The 19,736-nt window shown below is 39.9% G+C and overlaps 1 protein-coding gene across 3 annotated transcripts in view; it reads left to right on the top strand.

Moving 5' to 3' along the window:
• Positions 1-19,736, top strand: part of TRPM7 (transient receptor potential cation channel subfamily M member 7) — a 128,905-nt gene that overhangs the window by 42,524 nt on the left and 66,645 nt on the right. For 2 of the 3 annotated variants that reach the window (XM_002825444.6, XM_054531466.2), the window contains exons 5-11: positions 3,915-4,128; positions 7,922-8,046; positions 9,541-9,712; positions 12,570-12,744; positions 14,132-14,255; positions 15,644-15,716; positions 18,911-19,011. In XM_002825444.6, coding sequence (XP_002825490.3) covers positions 3,915-4,128; positions 7,922-8,046; positions 9,541-9,712; positions 12,570-12,744; positions 14,132-14,255; positions 15,644-15,716; positions 18,911-19,011 — 984 coding nt within the window. Of the gene's footprint in view, positions 1-3,914; positions 4,129-7,921; positions 8,047-9,540; positions 9,717-12,569; positions 12,745-14,131; positions 14,256-15,643; positions 15,717-18,910; positions 19,012-19,736 lie in introns of those variants that run through there. The other variant, XM_054531467.2, reaches the window with a different exon arrangement.

The following is a 19,736-nucleotide window of genomic DNA, read 5'->3' as shown; positions in this document are numbered from 1 at the left end:
TCCTCACTTCCTCCTAGACGGGGTGGCAGCCGGGCAGAGGCACTCCTCACCTCCCAGACGGGGCGGCCGGGCAGAGGCGCTCCTCACTTCCCAGGCGGGGCAGCTGGGCAGAGGCGCTCCTCACATCCCAGATGATGGGCAGCCGGGCAGAGACGTTCCTCACTTCCTATATGGGATGGCGGCCGGGCAGAGGCGCTCCTCACTTCCCAGATGGGGCGGCCGGGCAGAGGGGCTCCTCACATCCCAGACGATGGGCGGCCAGGCAGAGACGCTCCTCACTTCCTAGACGGGGTGGCGGCGGGGCAGAGGCTGTAATCTTAGCACTTTAAGAGGCCAAGGCAGGAGGCTGGTAGGTGGAGGTTGTAGCGAGCCAAGATCACGCCGCTGCACTCCAGCCTGAGCACCATTGAGCATTGAGTGAGCGAGACTCCGTCTGCAATCCCAGCACCTCGGGAGGCCAAGGCAGGCAGATCACTCGAGGCCAGGAGCTGGAGACCAGCCTGGTCAACACGGCGAAACCCCGTCTCCACCAAAAATACAAAAACCATTCAGGCGTGGCGGCGCGCGCCTGCAATCCTAGGCACCCGGCAGGCGGAGGCAGGAGAGTCACAGGAGCCCGAGGCAGGGAGGTTGCAGCGAGCCGAGATCACGGCAGTACAGTCCAGCTTCGGCAACAGAGGGAGACCGAAGAAAGGGGAGCGGGAGGGGGAGGGGGAGGGACCCTTCACCACTTTTTCAACAATGCGAGAACCTTTGGAATATTTGAAACTGCACTTATTTCTCTTAAGACTTATGTGCTCTTGTCGGCATAAATTTTAATTTTCTGTTTTAAACCCCTAAAACATAGTTGTTATTTATTTAGATTTGAACATTTTAACCTTGGCATGGTAGCTCATGCCTGTAATCTCAGAACTTTTGGAGGCCTAGACAGGAGGATCACTTGAGTTCAGGAGTTTAAGACCAGCCTGGGCAACGTAGTGAGACCTTGTCTGTACTAAAATTCAAAAATATTAGCTGGGCATGCTGATAGACGCCTGTAGTCCCAGCTACTTGGGAGGCTGAAGCAGGAGGATCAGTTGAGCCTGAGAAGTTGAGGCTGCAGTGAGCCCTGGACCATGTCACCAAAGTCTAGCCTGGGCAACAGAGCCAGACCTTGCCTGAAAAACAAATAACAACAGCAAAAACCATTTTAACCTCTACATTGTTCTGCCTGCCTCCTTTTTCTGATGAGGAAAACCTTGCCAAACAGTGAGCTCATCATCTCTCCAAGTTTTTCTTTTCTCCTGGATCCCAATCCTACAAATTCTTACTGCCTTTGTACCCTGCTAATGTCTTTTTTTTTTGAGACTCACTCTGTTGCCCAGGCTGGAGTGCAGTGGCGCGATCTCAGCTCACTGCAGCCTCCGCCTCCTGGGTTCAAGCAATTCTCCTGCTTCAGCCTCCCAAGTAGCTAGGATTACAGACAGGGTTTCACCATGTTGGCCAGGCTGGTCTGGAACTCTTGACCTCAAGTGATCCATCTGCTTCCGCCTCCGCCTCCCAAAGTGCTGGGATTACAGGTGTGAGCCACCATGCCCGGCCACCTGCTAATGTCTTCAAGCAGGTGTTATTGTTCTTTTTTCTAGTTTTTCTGGTTCCCAGGGGCAGAGTATGTCCAAACCAACCTAGCCCATCATTGTAGGAAGTGGAATTTCTCATTTATTTCTAATATAGTATTAAAAACATTAACTTTAGACTGCTTCTCTAATACTACTTTATGTGCCCAAATATAATAATGAGTTAAACAAAACTGTTACAGAAAGACTTATTATAGAACAAATCCAGCTGGGCTGGGCGCGGTGGCTCATGCCTGTAATCCCAGAACTTTGGGAAGCCAAGGCAGATGGATCACCTGGGGTCAGGAGTTCAAGACCAGCCTGACCAACATGGCAAAACCCTGTCTCTACTAAAAATACAAAAAGTAGCTGGGCCTGGTGGTGCATACCTATAATCCCAGCTACTCTGCTTAGGAGGCTGAGGCAGGAGAATCTCTTGAACCCGGGAGGCATTCCAGCCTGGGCGACAGAGCGGGACTTTGTCAAAAAAAAAAGAACAAATCCTATTTACAAAGCATTCTTGGTCTGGTGTGGTAGCTCATGCCTGTAATCCCAGCACTTTGTGAGGCTGAGACAGGCAGATCACTTGAGCCCAGGAGTTCAAGACTAGCCTGGGCAACATGGTGAAACCTTGTGTCTACAAAAAATACAAAAAAAATTAGCCATGCTGGGTGCCGTGTGTCTGTAATCCCAGCACTTTGGGAGGCTGAGGTGGGCAGATCCCTTGAGCCCAAGAGTTCAAGACCAGCCTAGGCAACATGGTGAAACCTTGTGTCTACAAAAAATATTTAAAAAATTAGTTATGCAGGGTTCTGTGTGTCTGTAGTCCCAGCTGCTTGGGAGGCTGAGGTTGGGGGATGGCTTGAGCCTGGGAGGCAGAGGCTGCAGTGAGCCAAGGTGGCACCACTGCACTCCAGCCTGGGCAACAGAGCCTGACCGTGTCTAAAAAAAAAAAAAACAAAACCAAAAACCAAAGTATTCTTAAGGGACTCCAGAGTCTTCTACTCAGTTTTATGGAATGCTGGGTTTTTTTTGGCTTCATTTCTTTTGTTTTTTTGTTTGTTTGTTTGTTTTGAGATGCAATTTCGCTCTTGTTGCCCAGGCTGGAGTGCAATGGCGCAGTCTCAGCACCCTGGAACCTCTGCCTCCTGGGTTCAAGCGATTCTCTTGCCTCAGCCTCCCAAGTAGCTGGGATTACAAGCACTCATGCCTAGCTAATTTTTTTGTATTTAGTAGAAACGGGGTTTCACCATGTTGGTCATGCTGGTCTCGAACGCTTGACCTCACTCAGGTGATCCACCTGCCTCGGCCTCCCAGTGTTGGGATTACAGGCGTGAGCCACTGTGCCTGGGCTTTTGGCTTCATTTGTTTGTCAGTACTGAGATTTTCAGTGGTGTTTGATCTTTGTAAAGGAATGGGAAATACATCCTTTTGCAAATAAGATTTCTTAGAGATGATTTTTAAATCTCTCAGTGTCTGAATATTTGAAGTTTTTATGAGCTACTTCATATATGTGCTTTAGGCCAAGAGAATGAATTAATGTGAGTATAGCAAGTAAGTCTTATGATGTCACTTAAACAGGAAGTTAATTTTTAAAATCTTTCAAACCAGAAGAAGTTATTTCACACACGATAGCTTTTTTTTTTCTATTTTTCTATAGAAAGATGTTTTCAAAAATTAAACTGGAGAATCCATCCGAACACCATGAAAGGTCGATTACGATTTTCTGGTTATTTCTCAGTCTGATCAAATCCAGTTACTTACAGCGAAGAAAATAATCATCTATATTAAATATATCTTTTTAAATTTTACTCCATAGTCACAATTTGTTTATAAATGGACTAGATCATTGCCAAACTTTCAAACAGATAATTCAGTATTTGCCTCTCTTCATAGCAAGAGCCTTAGAAGCCTCCATATTTTCCCCCCAATTCCCTTTTTTTGCTTTTCCGATCCTCTTCAGCCAGTCTTAATGTTTCTAACTCACCGTGTAGTCATAGTTAAAGAAGGCAATAAATACTGCAGGTACCTTGGTAAATTGGGTCAGTGGTAATTGAGTTTAAACAGAAAGAGTAACATTTGTGTCTACATGTTTAAAAGTTAGTTTCGCTATTTCTGTAGATCTCACAGAAGGATTTTTTCAACTTTAAAATCATTTGCTATTGCTTATTCCTTGGAGTATAAATATATTGAAAATAGCCTATGAAATCTCTTTCTACATAATCTGATTCATATAAAATTTTCCGAAGTCATATAATGTCGCATTATGAAACCTGTGAACATGTTCAATTATTTTGTCCTTTTAAAATCTTTTTCTAGTATGTGAGGCTATCATATGACACCAAACCTGAAGTCATTCTGCAACTTCTGCTTAAAGAATGGCAAATGGAATTACCCAAACTTGTTATCTCTGTACATGGGGGCATGCAGAAATTTGAGCTTCATCCACGAATCAAGCAGTTGCTTGGAAAAGGTCTTATTAAAGCTGCAGTTACAACCGGAGCCTGGATTTTAACTGGAGGAGTAAACACAGGTAATGTGATGATTATACCAATTTTATTTAGTGTGTTTTAATTTTTTTTTTTTTGAGACAGACTCTCACTCTGTTGCCAGGCTGAAGTGCAGTGGCACAATCTCGGCTCACTGCAACCTCTGCCTCCCGGGCTCAAGCAATTCTCCTGCCTTAGCTTCCTGAGTAGCTGGGATTACAGGCATACGCCACCATGCCCGGCTAATTTTTGTATTTTTAGTAGAGATGGGGTTTCACCATGTTGGTCAGGCTGGTCTCGAACTCCTGACCTCATGATCCACCACCTTGGCCTCCCAAAATGCTGGGATTACAGGCATTAGCCACGACGCTCAGCCCTTAAATTTTTTTATAATAGCAATTAGATATTTGAAATAAAGATCAACACTGAATATAGATATACTTAACTCTTGATTAATAATCTACAGTTTGTAGGTAAAAATGATAATCGAACCTGTTTGGTTATTATTTTGTCTTTAAAAAAAAAAAAAAACGCAACACTTCAGAGCAGGATTTGGCAAACTGTAGCCTGTGTGCCAAATCCAGCCCAAACCTTGAATAAAGATTTACTGGAACACTCACTTATTTACTGTATTAGTCTGTTTTCATACTGCTATAAAGAACTGCCAGAGACTTGGTAATTTATAAAGGAAAGAGGTTTAATTAACCCACAGTTCAGCATGACTGAGGAGCCTCAGGAAATTTATAATCATGGTGGAAGGTGAAGGGGAAGCAAGGCACCTTCTTACACAAAGTGGCAGGAAGGAGAAGTGCCAAGCGAAGAGGGAAGAGCCCCTTATAAAACCATCAGATCTTGGGAGAACTCAGTCACTGTCACCAGAACAGCATTGGGGAAACCGCCCCCATGATTCAGTTACTTCCACCTGGTCTCTCCCGTAAAACCTGAGGATTATGGAGATTACAATTCAAGATCAGATTTGAGTGGGGACGCAAAGCTTAACCATATCAGTTTATATATTGTCTATGGCTATTTTTGTGCTGTAACAGCAGAGGTGAATAGTTGTGACAGAGATGGTATACCCTATAAAGCTTATTATACTGTTTAGCCTTTTAGAAAAAGGTTTTTGACCCTACTGTAGAGCAAAGCATTATTTCCATCACTTTCCGACTAGTGGTAAATTGATACAAGAATGGCAATCCATTGCCTCAGCAGCAGTAAGAAGTAGCTTTCAAAAATTAATTTGTAACATACTACTGTCTTTTATTCTGTATCTTCCCTATCACATATACAGGTTGAATATAAAGAGGGCAGATTACTTTCAATGTCTAAAATAAAACATTTAAGTCAGCTTGCAAACATCTAATTCATTATCAGCAACTTTTTTTTTTTTTTGAGACAGAGTCTTGCTGTCACCCAGGCTGGAGTGCAGTGGTGCCATCTCAGCTCACTGCAACCTCCATCTCCCGGGTTCAAGTGATTCTTATGCGTCAGCCTCCCAAGTAGCTGGGATTACAGGTGCCCGTCACCACACGTGGCTAAGTTTTGTACTTTTACTAGAGATGGGGTTTCACCATGGTGGTCAGGCTGGTTTTGAACTTCTGACCTCAGGTGATCCGCCTGCCTCGGCCTCCCAAAGTACTGGGATTACAGGTGTGAGCCACTGCACCCGGCCAGCAGCTATTTTTTGAACCTCATTGCGTCAGATGTTTTTCAGGCTGCTAAGAATTTATTCCATAAACAATAAAAATATCTACCTTCATGGAACTTCTAGTGGGGGAGATGCAGATAAGAAACAGATAACTCAGTAATGTATAACATGTTAGATGCTGATAAGTGTTATACAGACACATGAAGTCAAGAAGAGGGATAGTTAGGGATGATGGAAGGGCTGCTATTTTGTTACATGGTCAAGGAGAGCTGATAAGGTGACACTTGAGAGGGAAATGAGGAAGCAAGATACAAGAAAAACATAAGGCAAAGCATGTAAAGGGGAGGAGATGGCTCGTGTGTTGGAAGAATAGTAAGAACAGTCTAATATAACTTGAGTGAAATAAGCAGAGAGTGCTAGGTGATGAAGTCAGAAGTTCTGGTGTGTGGTGGTAGAGAAGCATGGTGACTAGTAGAGGCAGTAGGCAGTTCATGACATGAGACCTTGTGGACCATTATAAGCATTTTGGCTTCTGCTCTGAATGAGAAGAGGAGGTTTTAAGTAGAGAGTCAACAGTTGCAAAGATCACTCGGATGATGTTTTCAAAATGGAGTATAATGGCAAGGCAGCAGTTGAAAGACCTACGAAGATGCTGTTTTCATAATTTGGATGAGGGATGAGATGTGATGCATTATGAAGATCAAACTGAGTGATGCATTTGTTTGCCAGGGCTGCTATAACCAAATATCACAGACTGGGTGGTTTAAAAACAGAAATTTATTTTCTCATGGTTTCGGAGATTAAAAGTCTAAGAGTAAGTGTCAGCAGATTTGGTTTATCTTGGGGCCTCTCTCTTTGGCTTGCACATGGTCATCTTCATGCTGTGTCCTCCCTCTCATGGCTTCCTGTGTATAGGTATCCCTGGTGTTTCCTTTTGTATTCAAATTTCTTTACAAGAGAACCAGTTGGATTCGGGGCCACTCCAAAGGCCTTATTTTAAATTAATCGTCACCTATTTAAAGGCCCTGCCTCCAAGTACGGTAATGTTTTAAGGTATTATCACATATATAAAGGCCCTGTCTCCAACTACAGTCATATTTTGTGGTATTGGGAGTTAGGGGACATAATTCAGCCCATAAGAAGTAATAATGGGCCAGGCATGGTGGTTCATGCCTATAAGCTCAGCACTTTGGGAGGCTGAGGTGGGAGGATCACTTGAGCCCAGGAGTTCAAAACTAGCCTGGGCAACATGGTAAGACACTTTCTACAAAAAAAAAAAAAAGAAAAAAAAAATTACCCTGGCGTGGTGGTATGTGCCTACCGTCCTAGCTACTTGGGAGGCTGAGGTGGGAGGATTACTTGAGCCCGGGAGGTCAAGGCTGCAGTGAGCCAAGCCATGATCACACCACTGCACTCCAGCCTGGGCAATAGAGTGAGACCCTGACTCCCTCCCTCAAAACAAAGAAGTGATAATGAGGAGTTATATGCTCTTTGGAACTGCCTTTTACACTTTTCTCTCTCATTTTTGACTGAAATAGACTTTTGTCATTGTTTATTGTGTGTGTGTTTGTTTTGCATATGGTCCTGTGCCACCGAGCTGTATTCTTAATTTTTTCTAAATGACGTGTAGGGCAATAATAAAAAACTACAGTTACTTAGAGGAGAAATGCAAAAACGGACTAGACCAAATAACATGGTAAAATTTAGTGTTATATGTGTTTCTGGCATTTGTAGTGATTTGATATTGTGAGGTTTAGTGGTTTTTGTTCCTTTTTGGTCCTTGTGTGTTTTGTAGGTTTGGCTATGACCTTCTTTTAAGTTTGTTATGACTTTGTTGCCTTATATCTTGTATGTGTAGAGAAATATATCACATATTATAGTGTTACAGATTGAGCACAGGAGTGTTCTGAACACAATAATGACTGTAATCCCAGAACTTTGGGAGGCTGAGGCATGAGCCCAAGAGTTCAAGACCCGCCTGTCTCTACTAAAAAAAAAAAAAAATTAGTCGGCTGTCTTAGCATGCACCTGTAGTCCCACCTACTGGGGAGGCTCACAAGGGAGGATTGCTTGAGTCCAGGAGTTTGAGGCTGCAGTGAGCTGTCATTGCGCCACTGCGCTGTTTCCTGGGTGACCCTGTCTTTAAGAAAATAAAAAAAACAAAATGAATAAACTTTTTTTATGAGCAGGTGTGGCAAAACATGTTGGAGATGCCCTCAAAGAACATGCTTCCAGATCATCTCGAAAGATTTGCACTATCGGAATAGCTCCATGGGGAGTGATTGAAAACAGAAATGATCTTGTTGGGAGAGATGTAAGAATTATTTTTAAAATTTCTTATGTTTGAAATTATATATAAACAAAATTATAGTAAGAATAGTGCCAGTTTAAAATATTTATGATTGTATATACTTTTCAAATTAAGTTTAAAAGGTATTTTCCTGAGGTTTACTTCTGAATTTTTGGAAATGCATAAATATAAATAATTCATAACTATAAATAATTAAGTTCATAAATATAAATGCTGTTATAGTGTTGACACATTTTGCTTTCAGTGTTTTATGTATAAAATTATTTCACATTTTCCATATAAGCTAGTCTTTGTAATTAAATTTTTAATGACTACATGACATGAGAATTAATTTTATTCTCACTAAGAATAGGGAATAGGAGTTAAATGCTAGTGTTTTGTTTGAATAGGTTAAAGACATGTGAATTGGTTATAGATATTTATCAACACTGTTAAAAAGAATTACTGGCTGGGCGCAGTGGCTCACGCCTGTAATCTCAGCACTTTGGAGGCCGAGGCGGGCTGATCACTGGAGATCAGGAGTTCAAGACCAGCCTGGCCAACATGGTGAAACCCTGTCTCTACTAAAAATACAAAGATTAACTGGGTGTAGTGGCCTGTGCCACCTAGCTACTTGGGAGGTCAAGGCGGGAGAATTGCTTGAAACCGGAAGGCAGAGGTTGCAGTGAGCCGAGATTGAGCCACTGCATTCCAGCCTAGGTGACAAAGCAAAACTCCATCTCATACATACATACATACATACAATTACTGAATTATAATGAACACTTTCAAGTGTTCTAATGTCAGTTTTTGAGTCTACTCATGGCTGGAAAAATAGCAATATTACATTTTATTGTTTTTTACAGTGTCTTTTTTTTTTTTTTTTTTTTTTTTGAGATGGAGTTTCACTCTTGTTGCCCAGGCTGGAGTGCAGTAGCGCAATCTGGGCTCACTGCAACCTCCACCTCCTGGGTTCAAGTGATTCTCCTGCCTCAGCCTCCTGAGTAGCTAGGATTACAGGCACCCACCACTACACCCATCTAATTTTTATAGTTTTTGTAGAGATGGGGTTTCACCATGTTGGCCAGGCTGGTCTTGAACTCCTGACCTCAGGTAATCCACCCGCCTCAGCCTCCCAAAGTAATGGGATCACAGGCATGAGCCACTGTGCCTGGCCACAATATCTTTTATATATTGTAGTTTAGTCACTTAATAATCTGATAATAGTTTATTTGCACTATTTAGTTATTTATTGCTTCTCTCTTTGCATGTGATGATGAAATATATAATTCTGCAGTATGGGTCAAGATATAATCATGTGTTTCAACCCATTATTGATTAATCTTCAGCTGCTTAAAAGCTTATGCTTTTTGATACATTCTTTGTCATTTGGTATTTATTTCTGTATGTAAAATAGAATTTTACTTCTTACTTGTCTTTACGGATTATTTCAAAATTTATTTTACATCATATTGTATTTAATCCTGCTCACTAACTCTTTTGTTTGCTGTTGTTTAGGTGGTTGCTCCTTATCAAACCTTATTGAACCCCCTGAGCAAATTGAATGTTTTGAATAATCTGCATTCCCATTTCATATTGGTGGATGATGGCACTGTTGGAAAGTATGGGGCAGAAGTCAGACTGAGAAGAGAACTCGAAAAAACTATTAATCAGCAAAGAATTCATGCTAGTAAGTGAGTTCACAAATTTGTTGTTGAAATTGTCCTGGGCTGTACTAATAGCCAAATTCAAAGAAGGTAGAATGTTTTTTGAAGTGCCCTTTCTTACATAGCAAGATAACATATGAAACAACCAACAGTGGTTGATCTTAGACAAAATGATAAGACCAAGGAAAAGAAGTCAAAATTGAGTACTCAGTTATCAAGGCTAAAACCAAAAAAGGTTCATTGGAAGCTCTGTTGTTATTGCAATATTCCATTTCAGCCCAAGGAATTCATAAATATTCTTTTTTTTTTTTTTTTTTCTTTGAGGTGAAGTCTCACTCTGTCACCCAGGCTGGAGTGCAGTGGCATGATCTTGGCTCACTGCAAGCTCTGCCTCCCGGGTTTACACCATTCTCCTGCCTCAGCCTCCTGAGTAGCTGGGACTACAGGTGCCTGCCACCATGCCCAGCTAATTTGTATTTTTAGTAGTGATGGGGTTTCACCATGTTAGCCAGGATGGTCTCAATCTCCTGACTTCATGATCCGCCGGTCTCGGCCTCCCAAAGTGCTGGGATTACAGGTGTGAGCCACTGCACCTGACCCATAAATATTCTTAGTGTGTGATTTATTCCAATACATGGCTGTGAAATTCAAGATTGAAAACTAAAAGGGAAAAAAATCACTGAAAGAAATAAATCATCTTAAAATTTATGAAATGAGTATCACTGTTTGGCTAAATGTGTCTTAAAAATTGTATTCCTGGGACTAATTTTTCTTTCCAACCATGTCTGAATTTTCTGGTTCAACGTCTAAATTTTTATTTCAAATAAAGGAAAATTTGTAACCTAAGGACCCCAAGAAGTTGAGCTCTGTGATAAAGTGAAATAGAAATTAAAAAACTACAGAACAGTGTTTACGGATTATGGTGGAGTCAGAACTTTTGCTAAAAGTTAAGAATGGGCTGGGCGTGGTGGCTCACGCCTATAATGGAAGCACTTTGGGAGGCCGAGGTGGGTGGATCATCTGAGGTCAGGAATTCTAGACCAGACTGACCAGTATGGTGAAACCCTGTCTCTCCTAAAAATACAAAAATTAGCCGAGAATGGTGGCGTGTGCTTGTAGTCCCAGCTTCTCGGGAGGCTGAGACAGGAGAATTGTTTGAGCCCAGGAGGCGGAGGCTGCAGTGAGCCGAGATCGCGTCACTGCATTCCAGCCTGGGTGACAGAGCAAGACTCCATCGCAAAAAAAAAAAAAAAAAAAAAAAGAAAGTAAGTTAAGAATTGTTTATAGTCCTACAGATACCTTTTTTTTTTCATTTTCTCAGTGCACCGCAAGTTATTGTAAAGGCAAAAATTCATATTCTTCACTAATTTTTTTCTGTTGCTCTTCTAGAGGTCTTGGAATTTTATTGATCAGTTCCAGTTATGTAATTCTGTCATCAGTTTCTTCTTTAATCTTTAATTTTTTTTTCTTTTTTTGAGATGGAGTCTCGCACTGTCGCCCTGGCTGTTGTGCAGTGGCCTGATCTCACCTCGCTGCAACCTCCGCCTCCTGGGTTCAAGCGATTCTTGTCCCTCAGCCTCCCCAGTAGCTAGGATTACAGGCACTCGCCACCACGCCCTGGCTAATTTTTTGTATTTTTGATCGAGAGGAGGTTTCACTATGTTAGCCAGGCTGCTTTTGATCTCCTGACCTCGTGATCGCTGGCCTCGGCCTCCTGAAGTACCGCAATTACAGGCATGAGCCACCGCACCCAGCCGTCCTTTTTTTTTTTTTTTTTTTTTGAGACGGAGTCTTGCTCTGTTGCCCAGGCTGGAGTGCAGTGGCGCGATCTCAGCTCACTGCACCTTTCGCCTCCCGGGTTCAAGCAGTTGTCATGCCTCAGCCTCCCGAGTAGCTGGGACTACAGGTGCGTGCCACCATGCCCGGCTACTTTTTTGTATTTTTAGTAGAGATGGGGTTTCACCGTGTTAGCCAGGAAGGTCTTCATTTCCTGACCTTGTGATCTGTCTGACTTGGCCTCCCAAAGTGCTGGGATTACGGCATGAGCCATTTCTTTTTTCTTTTTTACAAACCTTTCGTGTAGCATTTGAGACAGTCATTAATTTTTTTTTTTTTTTTTTTTTGTGAGGCCGTCTCGCTCTGTCACCAGGCTGGAGTGCAGTGGCGTGATCTTGGCTCACTGCAACCTCTGCCTCCTGGGTTCAGGTGATTCTCCTGCCTCAGCCCTCCTGAGTAGCTGGGACTACAGGCGTGTGCCACCACACCTGGTTAATTTTTTGTATTTTTAGTAGAGATAGGGTTTCACCGTGTTAGCCAGGATGGTCTTGATCTCCTGACCTTGTGATCCGTCCGTCTCGGCCTCCGAAAGTGCTGAGATTACAGGCATGAGCCACTGCGCCCGGCCAAGACTGTCATTAATTTCTATTTTAATGTCTCATTTGGAATCAGAAATATATATTTTAAAAATGAATAAAAATCAATGTTAGAAGTTCAACTAATGTATTAAAAAGCAAACTAAAAAATTAGTATTTACATTTCACTTCAAGAGCTCAGTAAAATATGGAAAACAAATTTTTACTTTTAAGTAGTGAATATATAAATTATTTGCTATTATATATTGGATTTTCTAATTTTGTCATTTAGAGAACAGCCTTTAAGATAGTGACAAAGTATTCATTATTTAATTTACTTATGTGAACTGATATCAGGTGGAGTGCTTAAAGTCAAGTCAACATAGTCTTAGAAATTATGTTTTTACTTTTTAATTTTTTTTTCAGTAAAATCTAAAATTAGAGTACTGAATTTTGCCTAATTTTTTTTTCTTGGAGAGAAACTTAATTGGGATGAAATAATTTTTTAATTTAACTTTGCTCTTTTTAGGGATTGGCCAGGGTGTCCCTGTGGTGGCACTTATATTTGAGGGTGGGCCAAATGTTATCCTCACAGTTCTTGAATACCTTCAGGAAAGCCCCCCTGTTCCAGTAGTTGTATGTGAAGGAACAGGCAGAGCTGCAGATCTGCTAGCATATATTCATAAACAAACAGAAGAAGGAGGGTAAGTGTATGACCAACATTTTAATTAATTTTATTTATTTATTTATTTATTTATTTTTGATACAGAGTCTTGCTGTGTCTCCCAGCCTGGATAGAGTGCAGTGGTGCAATCTTGGCTTACTACAACCTCCACCTCCCAGGTTCAAGCGATTTTCCTGCCTCAGCCTCCCAAATAGCTGGGATTACATGCATGAGCCACCACGTCTGGCTAATTTTTGTATCTTTTTAATAGAGATGGGGTTTCACTGTGTTGGCCAGGCTAGTCTTGAACTCCTGACCTCAAGTGATCCACCTACCTCGGCCTCCCAAAGTGCTGGGATTACAGGCATGAGCCACTGTGCCTGGCCCATTTTAATGAATTTATTAAAGTGGCTTGTGGTTTTTAGAATACAGTGTTGGATTCCTCCCTGTGTTTTATGAACATGAAAATTTTAAGTTTAATACAATACTTTGTTAAGGGTTGAGGAAGTAGCGTGACTCATATGTTATTGGAACAAATTAAAATAAAACCATCTTCATGGAACGCAGTTTTGTAAGGTCTGTCAAACGTAGAGGCACTTATCTTTTAACGTAGTAGTTTCATTTCTGGGAATTGTTCCTACAGATGTACATCTGTGAAATAATATATGTTTAAAGCTACTCATTACGGGGTTCTTTATAAGATTGGAACAAAGTAGAACATGAGAAGACTAGATACGTTATGGTGTATTTATACAAAGAAATGGTTTATAGCTGAGTAAGAATGGTTTTGAGAAGATTACCAAAATATGTACATGCAAAAAGGAGGGTGTAGAGAAGCATATATATTGTGCCACTTTTTATATAGAATAAAAGGAGAGGAGATAATTATTTGTATATGCAGAAAGACATCTTGGAAAGTTATATAAGTAAATTATTCCTAAAAATAGTTGTGATAGAACTGGGCAGATGAAAGACAGTGGGAAGGAGACTTTCACTATTAATTTTAATATTTTAACATTTTATATTTTCTACTATTTTTGAGCCATGAAAATGTATTAAGTATTCAAAAAAGAAAAAATATGAGTTCCTATGTTTAAGAACATCGTGGTGAAATACTAGTTTATACATCATAATATCTTCAAATTATTTTTATACAGTATCTTATGTGAGTACTGATATTGCCACACACATACTTTTTGATAAAATTCACAAAGTAATTCAAAGAGAAAAATCACTCCATTTCATTTATTTTCCTTCTAACATTTGTGTTGGGAGTCTAATGAAGGAAGAAATAATCCCACCCAAGGTGAAGTATGTAATATTAATACATTATTTTCAAAGGTCTTACATGGATCTACCTGTACTTCATATTGATCCTACAAATAATGGAAGATGACATGAGTGAATTATGTTCCCTTTTATTCCAGGAATCTTCCTGATGCAGCAGAACCCGATATTATTTCCACTATCAAAAAAACATTTAACTTTGGCCAGAATGAAGCAGTTCATTTATTTCAAACACTGATGGAGTGCATGAAAAGAAAGGAGCTTGTAAGTAGATTTCAGCAGAAATTTAAAAAGCTGATAAGCCTTTTTTCTTTCATTCAAAACACATTCTAAATTGGTGAAATACTTTTGTTTTTATTTGGATTTTAGACTTTGAAATCTTTATTAACCATAAAAATATGTCATTTATTGGTCTGTTCAAGTTGAGAGGTATCATAGAAGGAGGCCTGTAGTTTTTTTATATGATATTGAGACTGTGTATTTGTGCTTCTGTTTTAGGAAAAGTTTTAAGAAAAGTAACTAGGTCTCAACAGATAATGTTCAGTACCAAGGAAGAACTATAAAGAGTTGTTAATGGTTTCTCTAATAAAATGTTTGGAAAAAAGATTGTTATGTGCTTAAGCCTATTAAATTAAAGACCAGTGCTGCTTTGTTTCAATCATGTAAACGTGGGCATAAGTTTTCAGAGATAAAATTTTTTAGCAAGCCTATAAATACATAACACGATTTGATTTGCTGTCTTTTTCATTGCAGGTTTTTGTAAACTATGAAATAAAGTTGGCCAAAAATTTTGTATTGGGGTTATAATAATGTTTCACGTTCTTTTCTTTATTTTTCTTTATTTTTTATTTTTGGAGACAGAGTCTCGCTCCATTGCTCAAGCTGGAGTGCCGTGGTGCAATCTCAGCTCACTGCAACCTCTGTCTCCCGGGTGCAAGCGATTCTTCCACCTCAGCCTCCCGACTACAGGCATATGCCACCATGCCTGGCTAATTTTTGTATTTTCACTAGAGACGGTGTTTCACCGTGTTGGACAGGCTGGTCTCGAACTCCTCACGTGATCCGCCCACCTTGGCCTCCCAAATTGCTGGGATTACAAGCATGAGCCATGGGCTTGGCCATCTTTCACTTTATGAAAAATGTTATTAAATTACAATTTCTGAAATGGTGCTATGTTTCAAGTAATTTAAAGACATTTGCAATAAAAATATTGACCAAAACAAACATTTATCTTTCAAGAATATATACATTATGTGAACATGTAAATGTTCATTCTGTGGAAGGAACTGTAGGATTTATTTACCCTGATAAGGAATCTATAGTCTCAGCCTCTAAATTTCTTACTCTAGTAAGGGACATAAGATAGGTCAAAATATGAATGTAATATGAAACCAAATATTTTTAGTATATTTGCCATTTTATTTAGTAAATGATAAAGTTTTTTAAATTTTTTGGTTTTTTGGTTGAAATGAAGTTACTAACTATATACATAAATATATTATGTGTATGTATGTTTATATATACATAACACATAGATTCCTAGATACATACATATATATTCTGCCCCCCATATAGTTTGAAATTACTGAGTTTTATGATGCCTTTGTTTTAAAAACATAAAGGCATAATGTTATGAATTTATCTTTAAATAGATCACTGTTTTCCATATTGGGTCAGATGAACATCAAGATATAGATGTAGCAATACTTACTGCACTGCTAAAAGGTAAGCCTCTAAGAACTTTTTTATTTGTAAGACCTTTTATTTTATATATGTATATGTATGTGTATGTGTGTATATGTGTATGTATATAAAATATAGAACCTTTTAACATGGCTAAATGCTTGCAAAGTGAATTTTCAGTCATTTTTCTTTGTGAAAGACACAATGTTGGTTTCCTTGGTGGTAAGGTAACTTTTAATTTAATCTTGTAGAATTTAAAAAATAAAAGTTTTTAGCAAGGTTTATGCCACCAAACCTATTTAATAGTCCTATTAAGAACGTCTAACATCCTGGGCCAGGCATGGTGGCTCACACCTGTAATCCCAACACTTTGAGAGCCAAAGCAGAAGGATCACTTGAGGCCAGGAGTTCGAGGCCAGGAGTTCAAGACCAGCCTGGACAAGATAGACCCATCTCTACAAAAAATTTAAAAATTACCTGGGCTTGGTGGCATTTGCCTGTAGTCCCAGCTACTTGGGAGGCTGAGGTGGAATCACTTGAGCCTGGAAGGTTGAGGCTGCAGTGAGCTGTGATCATGCCGCTATATTCCAGTTTGGGCAACAGAGCAAGACTCTGTCTCACAGCAAACAAAAATTAGCTGGGCATGGTGGTGTGCACTCTGTAGTCCCAGCTGTTCAGGAGGCTGAGGTGGGAGGATTGCTTGAGCCCAGTGTTGGAGGTTACATTGAGCCATTATCACACCGCTACACTCCAGCCTGGGTGACAGCAAGACCCTGTCTCTAAAAATAAATAAAAATGTGTCACTTTCTTAATCAGCTGAAAAATAAGTGTATAAAGGTTATAAGGCATTAGTTGTTAGAATTTAAAGATAGGATTTTAAAACATGTCATCTTCATTATGAAGGGAAAATTTGAAAACTAGTGGTATCTTTTAGGACTAAGGGATTGAAGCACACACACACTGATCCTCTCATTATCTCCCCAAAGACATCCAACAGATATAACAACATTATAGCGAAAAATCTTCTCAGAAATTAGAAACTATGACAGTATCCCATCTGTTTACCTGAAAGTTAGTGTAGAGTGATGTGCCAGGAACCCAGCACATGGAGAGGATACTGTCCTTTTATTTACAAGAATTTTCTTGCATATTAGACCATAATAAATTGCCAATACATTAAGCATTTTTAAAATACTGTGATAAAATATATTTATATCATCTGGGATCATGGTATCAAGAGATCACAAGTGATAGGAAACCTAGAAACAAAAAAGGAAAAAAAAATTAATAAATGGGATTGCATAAAAATAAAAAATAAGACTGCGTGCGCTGGCTCACACCTGTAATCCCAGCAATTTGGGAGGCTAAGGTGGGTGGATCACTTGAGGTCTGGAGTTCAAGATCAGCCTGGCCAACATGGCGAAACCTCGTCTCTACTAACAATACAAAAATTAGCTGGGGGTGGTGGTGGACGCCTGTAGTCCCAGCTACTCTGGAGGCTGAGGCACAAGAATTGCTTGAACCCGGAAGGCAGAGGTTGCAGTGAGCCAGGATCACACCACTGCGCTACAGCCTGGGTGACAGAGTGAAACTGTCTCCAAAAAAAAAAAAAAAAAGATTAAAAAGAAAGTACCATATTCATGAATTATTTACCATGTACTTTTCTGTGTATTAACCACTGTGTTTAAGTGGTTTACATTATTTATCTCATTTTGTTCCTACGAGTCAGATTTCCTATGGTTTTACTCATTTTATAGATGAGGAAACTAAGGAATAGAAATGTTAAAGTGGAGGGATCAAAAAGAGCTGTTAAAAATTAATAAGAAAAAGATGACTACCTCTTGGAAAAATGGGTCAGAACTTACGTAATAGATAATTAGTAGATGAATCCAAATGCTTAGAGAAAATATGGAAGGATGGCCAGTGTTATAGTAATAAATTTTGGGAGGCTGAGGCAAGCAGATCGCTTGAGCCCAGGAGTTTGAGATCAGTCTGGGCAACTTGGCAAAACCCTGTCTCTACAAAAAATACAAAACTTAGCCTGGTGTGGTGCCATGCACCAGTGGTCCCAGCTACTTGAGAGGCTGAGGTGGGAGGATCAGTTGAGCCCAGGAGGCAGAGGTTGCAGTGAACCAAGACCACGCCACTGCACTCCAGCCTGGACAACAGGGAGAGACCCTGTCTCAGAAAAGAGAAGAAGGAAACTCCCCTCTCCGTGGCACATGGAGAAATGGTTATGGTTATACCCCTGCCCTGGTGGATGGTAGAAGCAATCTGAAGTATTTTGGAGTATATCAAAAACCTTAAAGTATATATCCTTGTACCTAGCAGTTTGACTTCTATAATATCATCCTATTTGAATAATCAAGCATGTGCACAAAAACATACTCAGCAAAAAATTCAAAATAACCTGAATATCTACCATTTGAAGTATTTGTTAAATAAATGTGGCTTACCTAACTATATATAAGGGAGATTTATATATAATTTTAAGAAGAACCAAGGTACGATATCAAGGTACATAAAGCAAGCTACTGAACACTTTCGTAGTATGAACCCATTTTTGAATAAAAAATGGAAAGCATGTGCATGAGCTTGTATGTACACAGAAAAGTACCTGACAGGCTATTTTCAGAATCCTAATAGCGCTATCTCTGTGATAGAAACAGTTCATCTTTTTGTCTTCTTCTCATTTTTCTGCATTTCTAAATGTTTGCAATGAATGGGAATATGTCGTTTGTAGTTGGAAAGGTAAAGTTCTTAACCCTGGGGCTAATCTTGTCTCTCTGAGGCAGGCTACTTCTGAATGGTGGCTGACACCAGCTGTGTAAGTTAACTAAAGAATGGTGGGGAGATGTCATAAGTGTTCGTGCTGGGCACTGTGGCTCACACTTGTAATCCTAGCACGCTGGGAGGCCGAAGTGGCAGGATCACTTGAGGCCAGGAGTTTGAGACCAGCCTGGTCAACAGAGTGAGACTCTGTCTCTACAAAAAAGTTAAAAAATTAGCTGGGTGTGGTGGTGCTCATCTGTAGTCTCGGCTACTTGGAGGCTAAGGCGGGAGGTACACTTGAACCCAGGAATTCAAGGCTGCGGTGAGCCATGATCACCTTTGCACTTTAGCCTGAGCAACAGACCAAGACCCCATCTCTTAACAAAAAAAAAAAAAAAAAAGTGTTCACCTTTTAATGGAGATAAATTAATTGAACCTGTCAACTATTTTCTTTATTCGATTAGGTACTAATGCATCTGCATTTGACCAGCTTATCCTTACATTGGCATGGGATAGAGTTGACATTGCCAAAAATCATGTATTTGTTTATGGACAGCAGTGGCTGGTATGTAAATAATCTACATACACAATACAATTAAATTACACTAAGTAATAAAAAAGTATTTATGGGAACTGTGACCTTTTACCTTTCTGCCAATAGTTCAAAAATAGTTTAGCCAAGTATTTCTACACCATTCCGATCCAGTTTAGGATTTAATATATGCCTCTAGATAAAACCTTATTTTTTTATAGAGTATATAGATCTCTAAGAATCTTAGAACTGAAAGAAGCTTTAGAACTCATGCTCTGTATACCAGAGAGTCCATTCTAGCATTCCCCCTGATGTTTAGACCTATTCCTTTTTTAGTCTTCCTCATCCTACTAAATGGGAACAACTTCTTCCTAGTTTCTAAGATGAGACTCTTTAGTGTTATCCTTTACTTTTCTCTTTCTCATGTATTCCAATCCAATTCCATCTGTAAATCTTGTCAGATCTAGTTTCAAAATACCTAATTTTATCATCCTGGTCTAGTCTGTCATCCTTCTTTTGTGTTATTTCGGTAGCATACTTTTTGGTTTCACTACTCTCATACTTGCTCTCCTTTTATGGACAGGAGATGAATCACATTCCATTTACTCAGAGCATAATCCAGAGCCTTACATGCTACTACTATCCTCTTTGTTCTTTTTTATCTAACCTTGTTGACGTTCTTGCTCTTCTTTGAACGTATCAAGCATGCTCCTATCTCTAGGCTTTGTACTTGCCTGTCTCTCTATCTTAACATTCTT

This window comes from Pongo abelii, chromosome 16 (genome assembly GCF_028885655.2).
Source record: "Pongo abelii isolate AG06213 chromosome 16, NHGRI_mPonAbe1-v2.0_pri, whole genome shotgun sequence".
NCBI lineage: Eukaryota > Metazoa > Chordata > Mammalia > Primates > Hominidae > Pongo > Pongo abelii.
The sequence above is the reverse complement of the archived record's forward strand: the minus strand, read 5'-3'. Positions and strand labels throughout refer to the sequence as shown.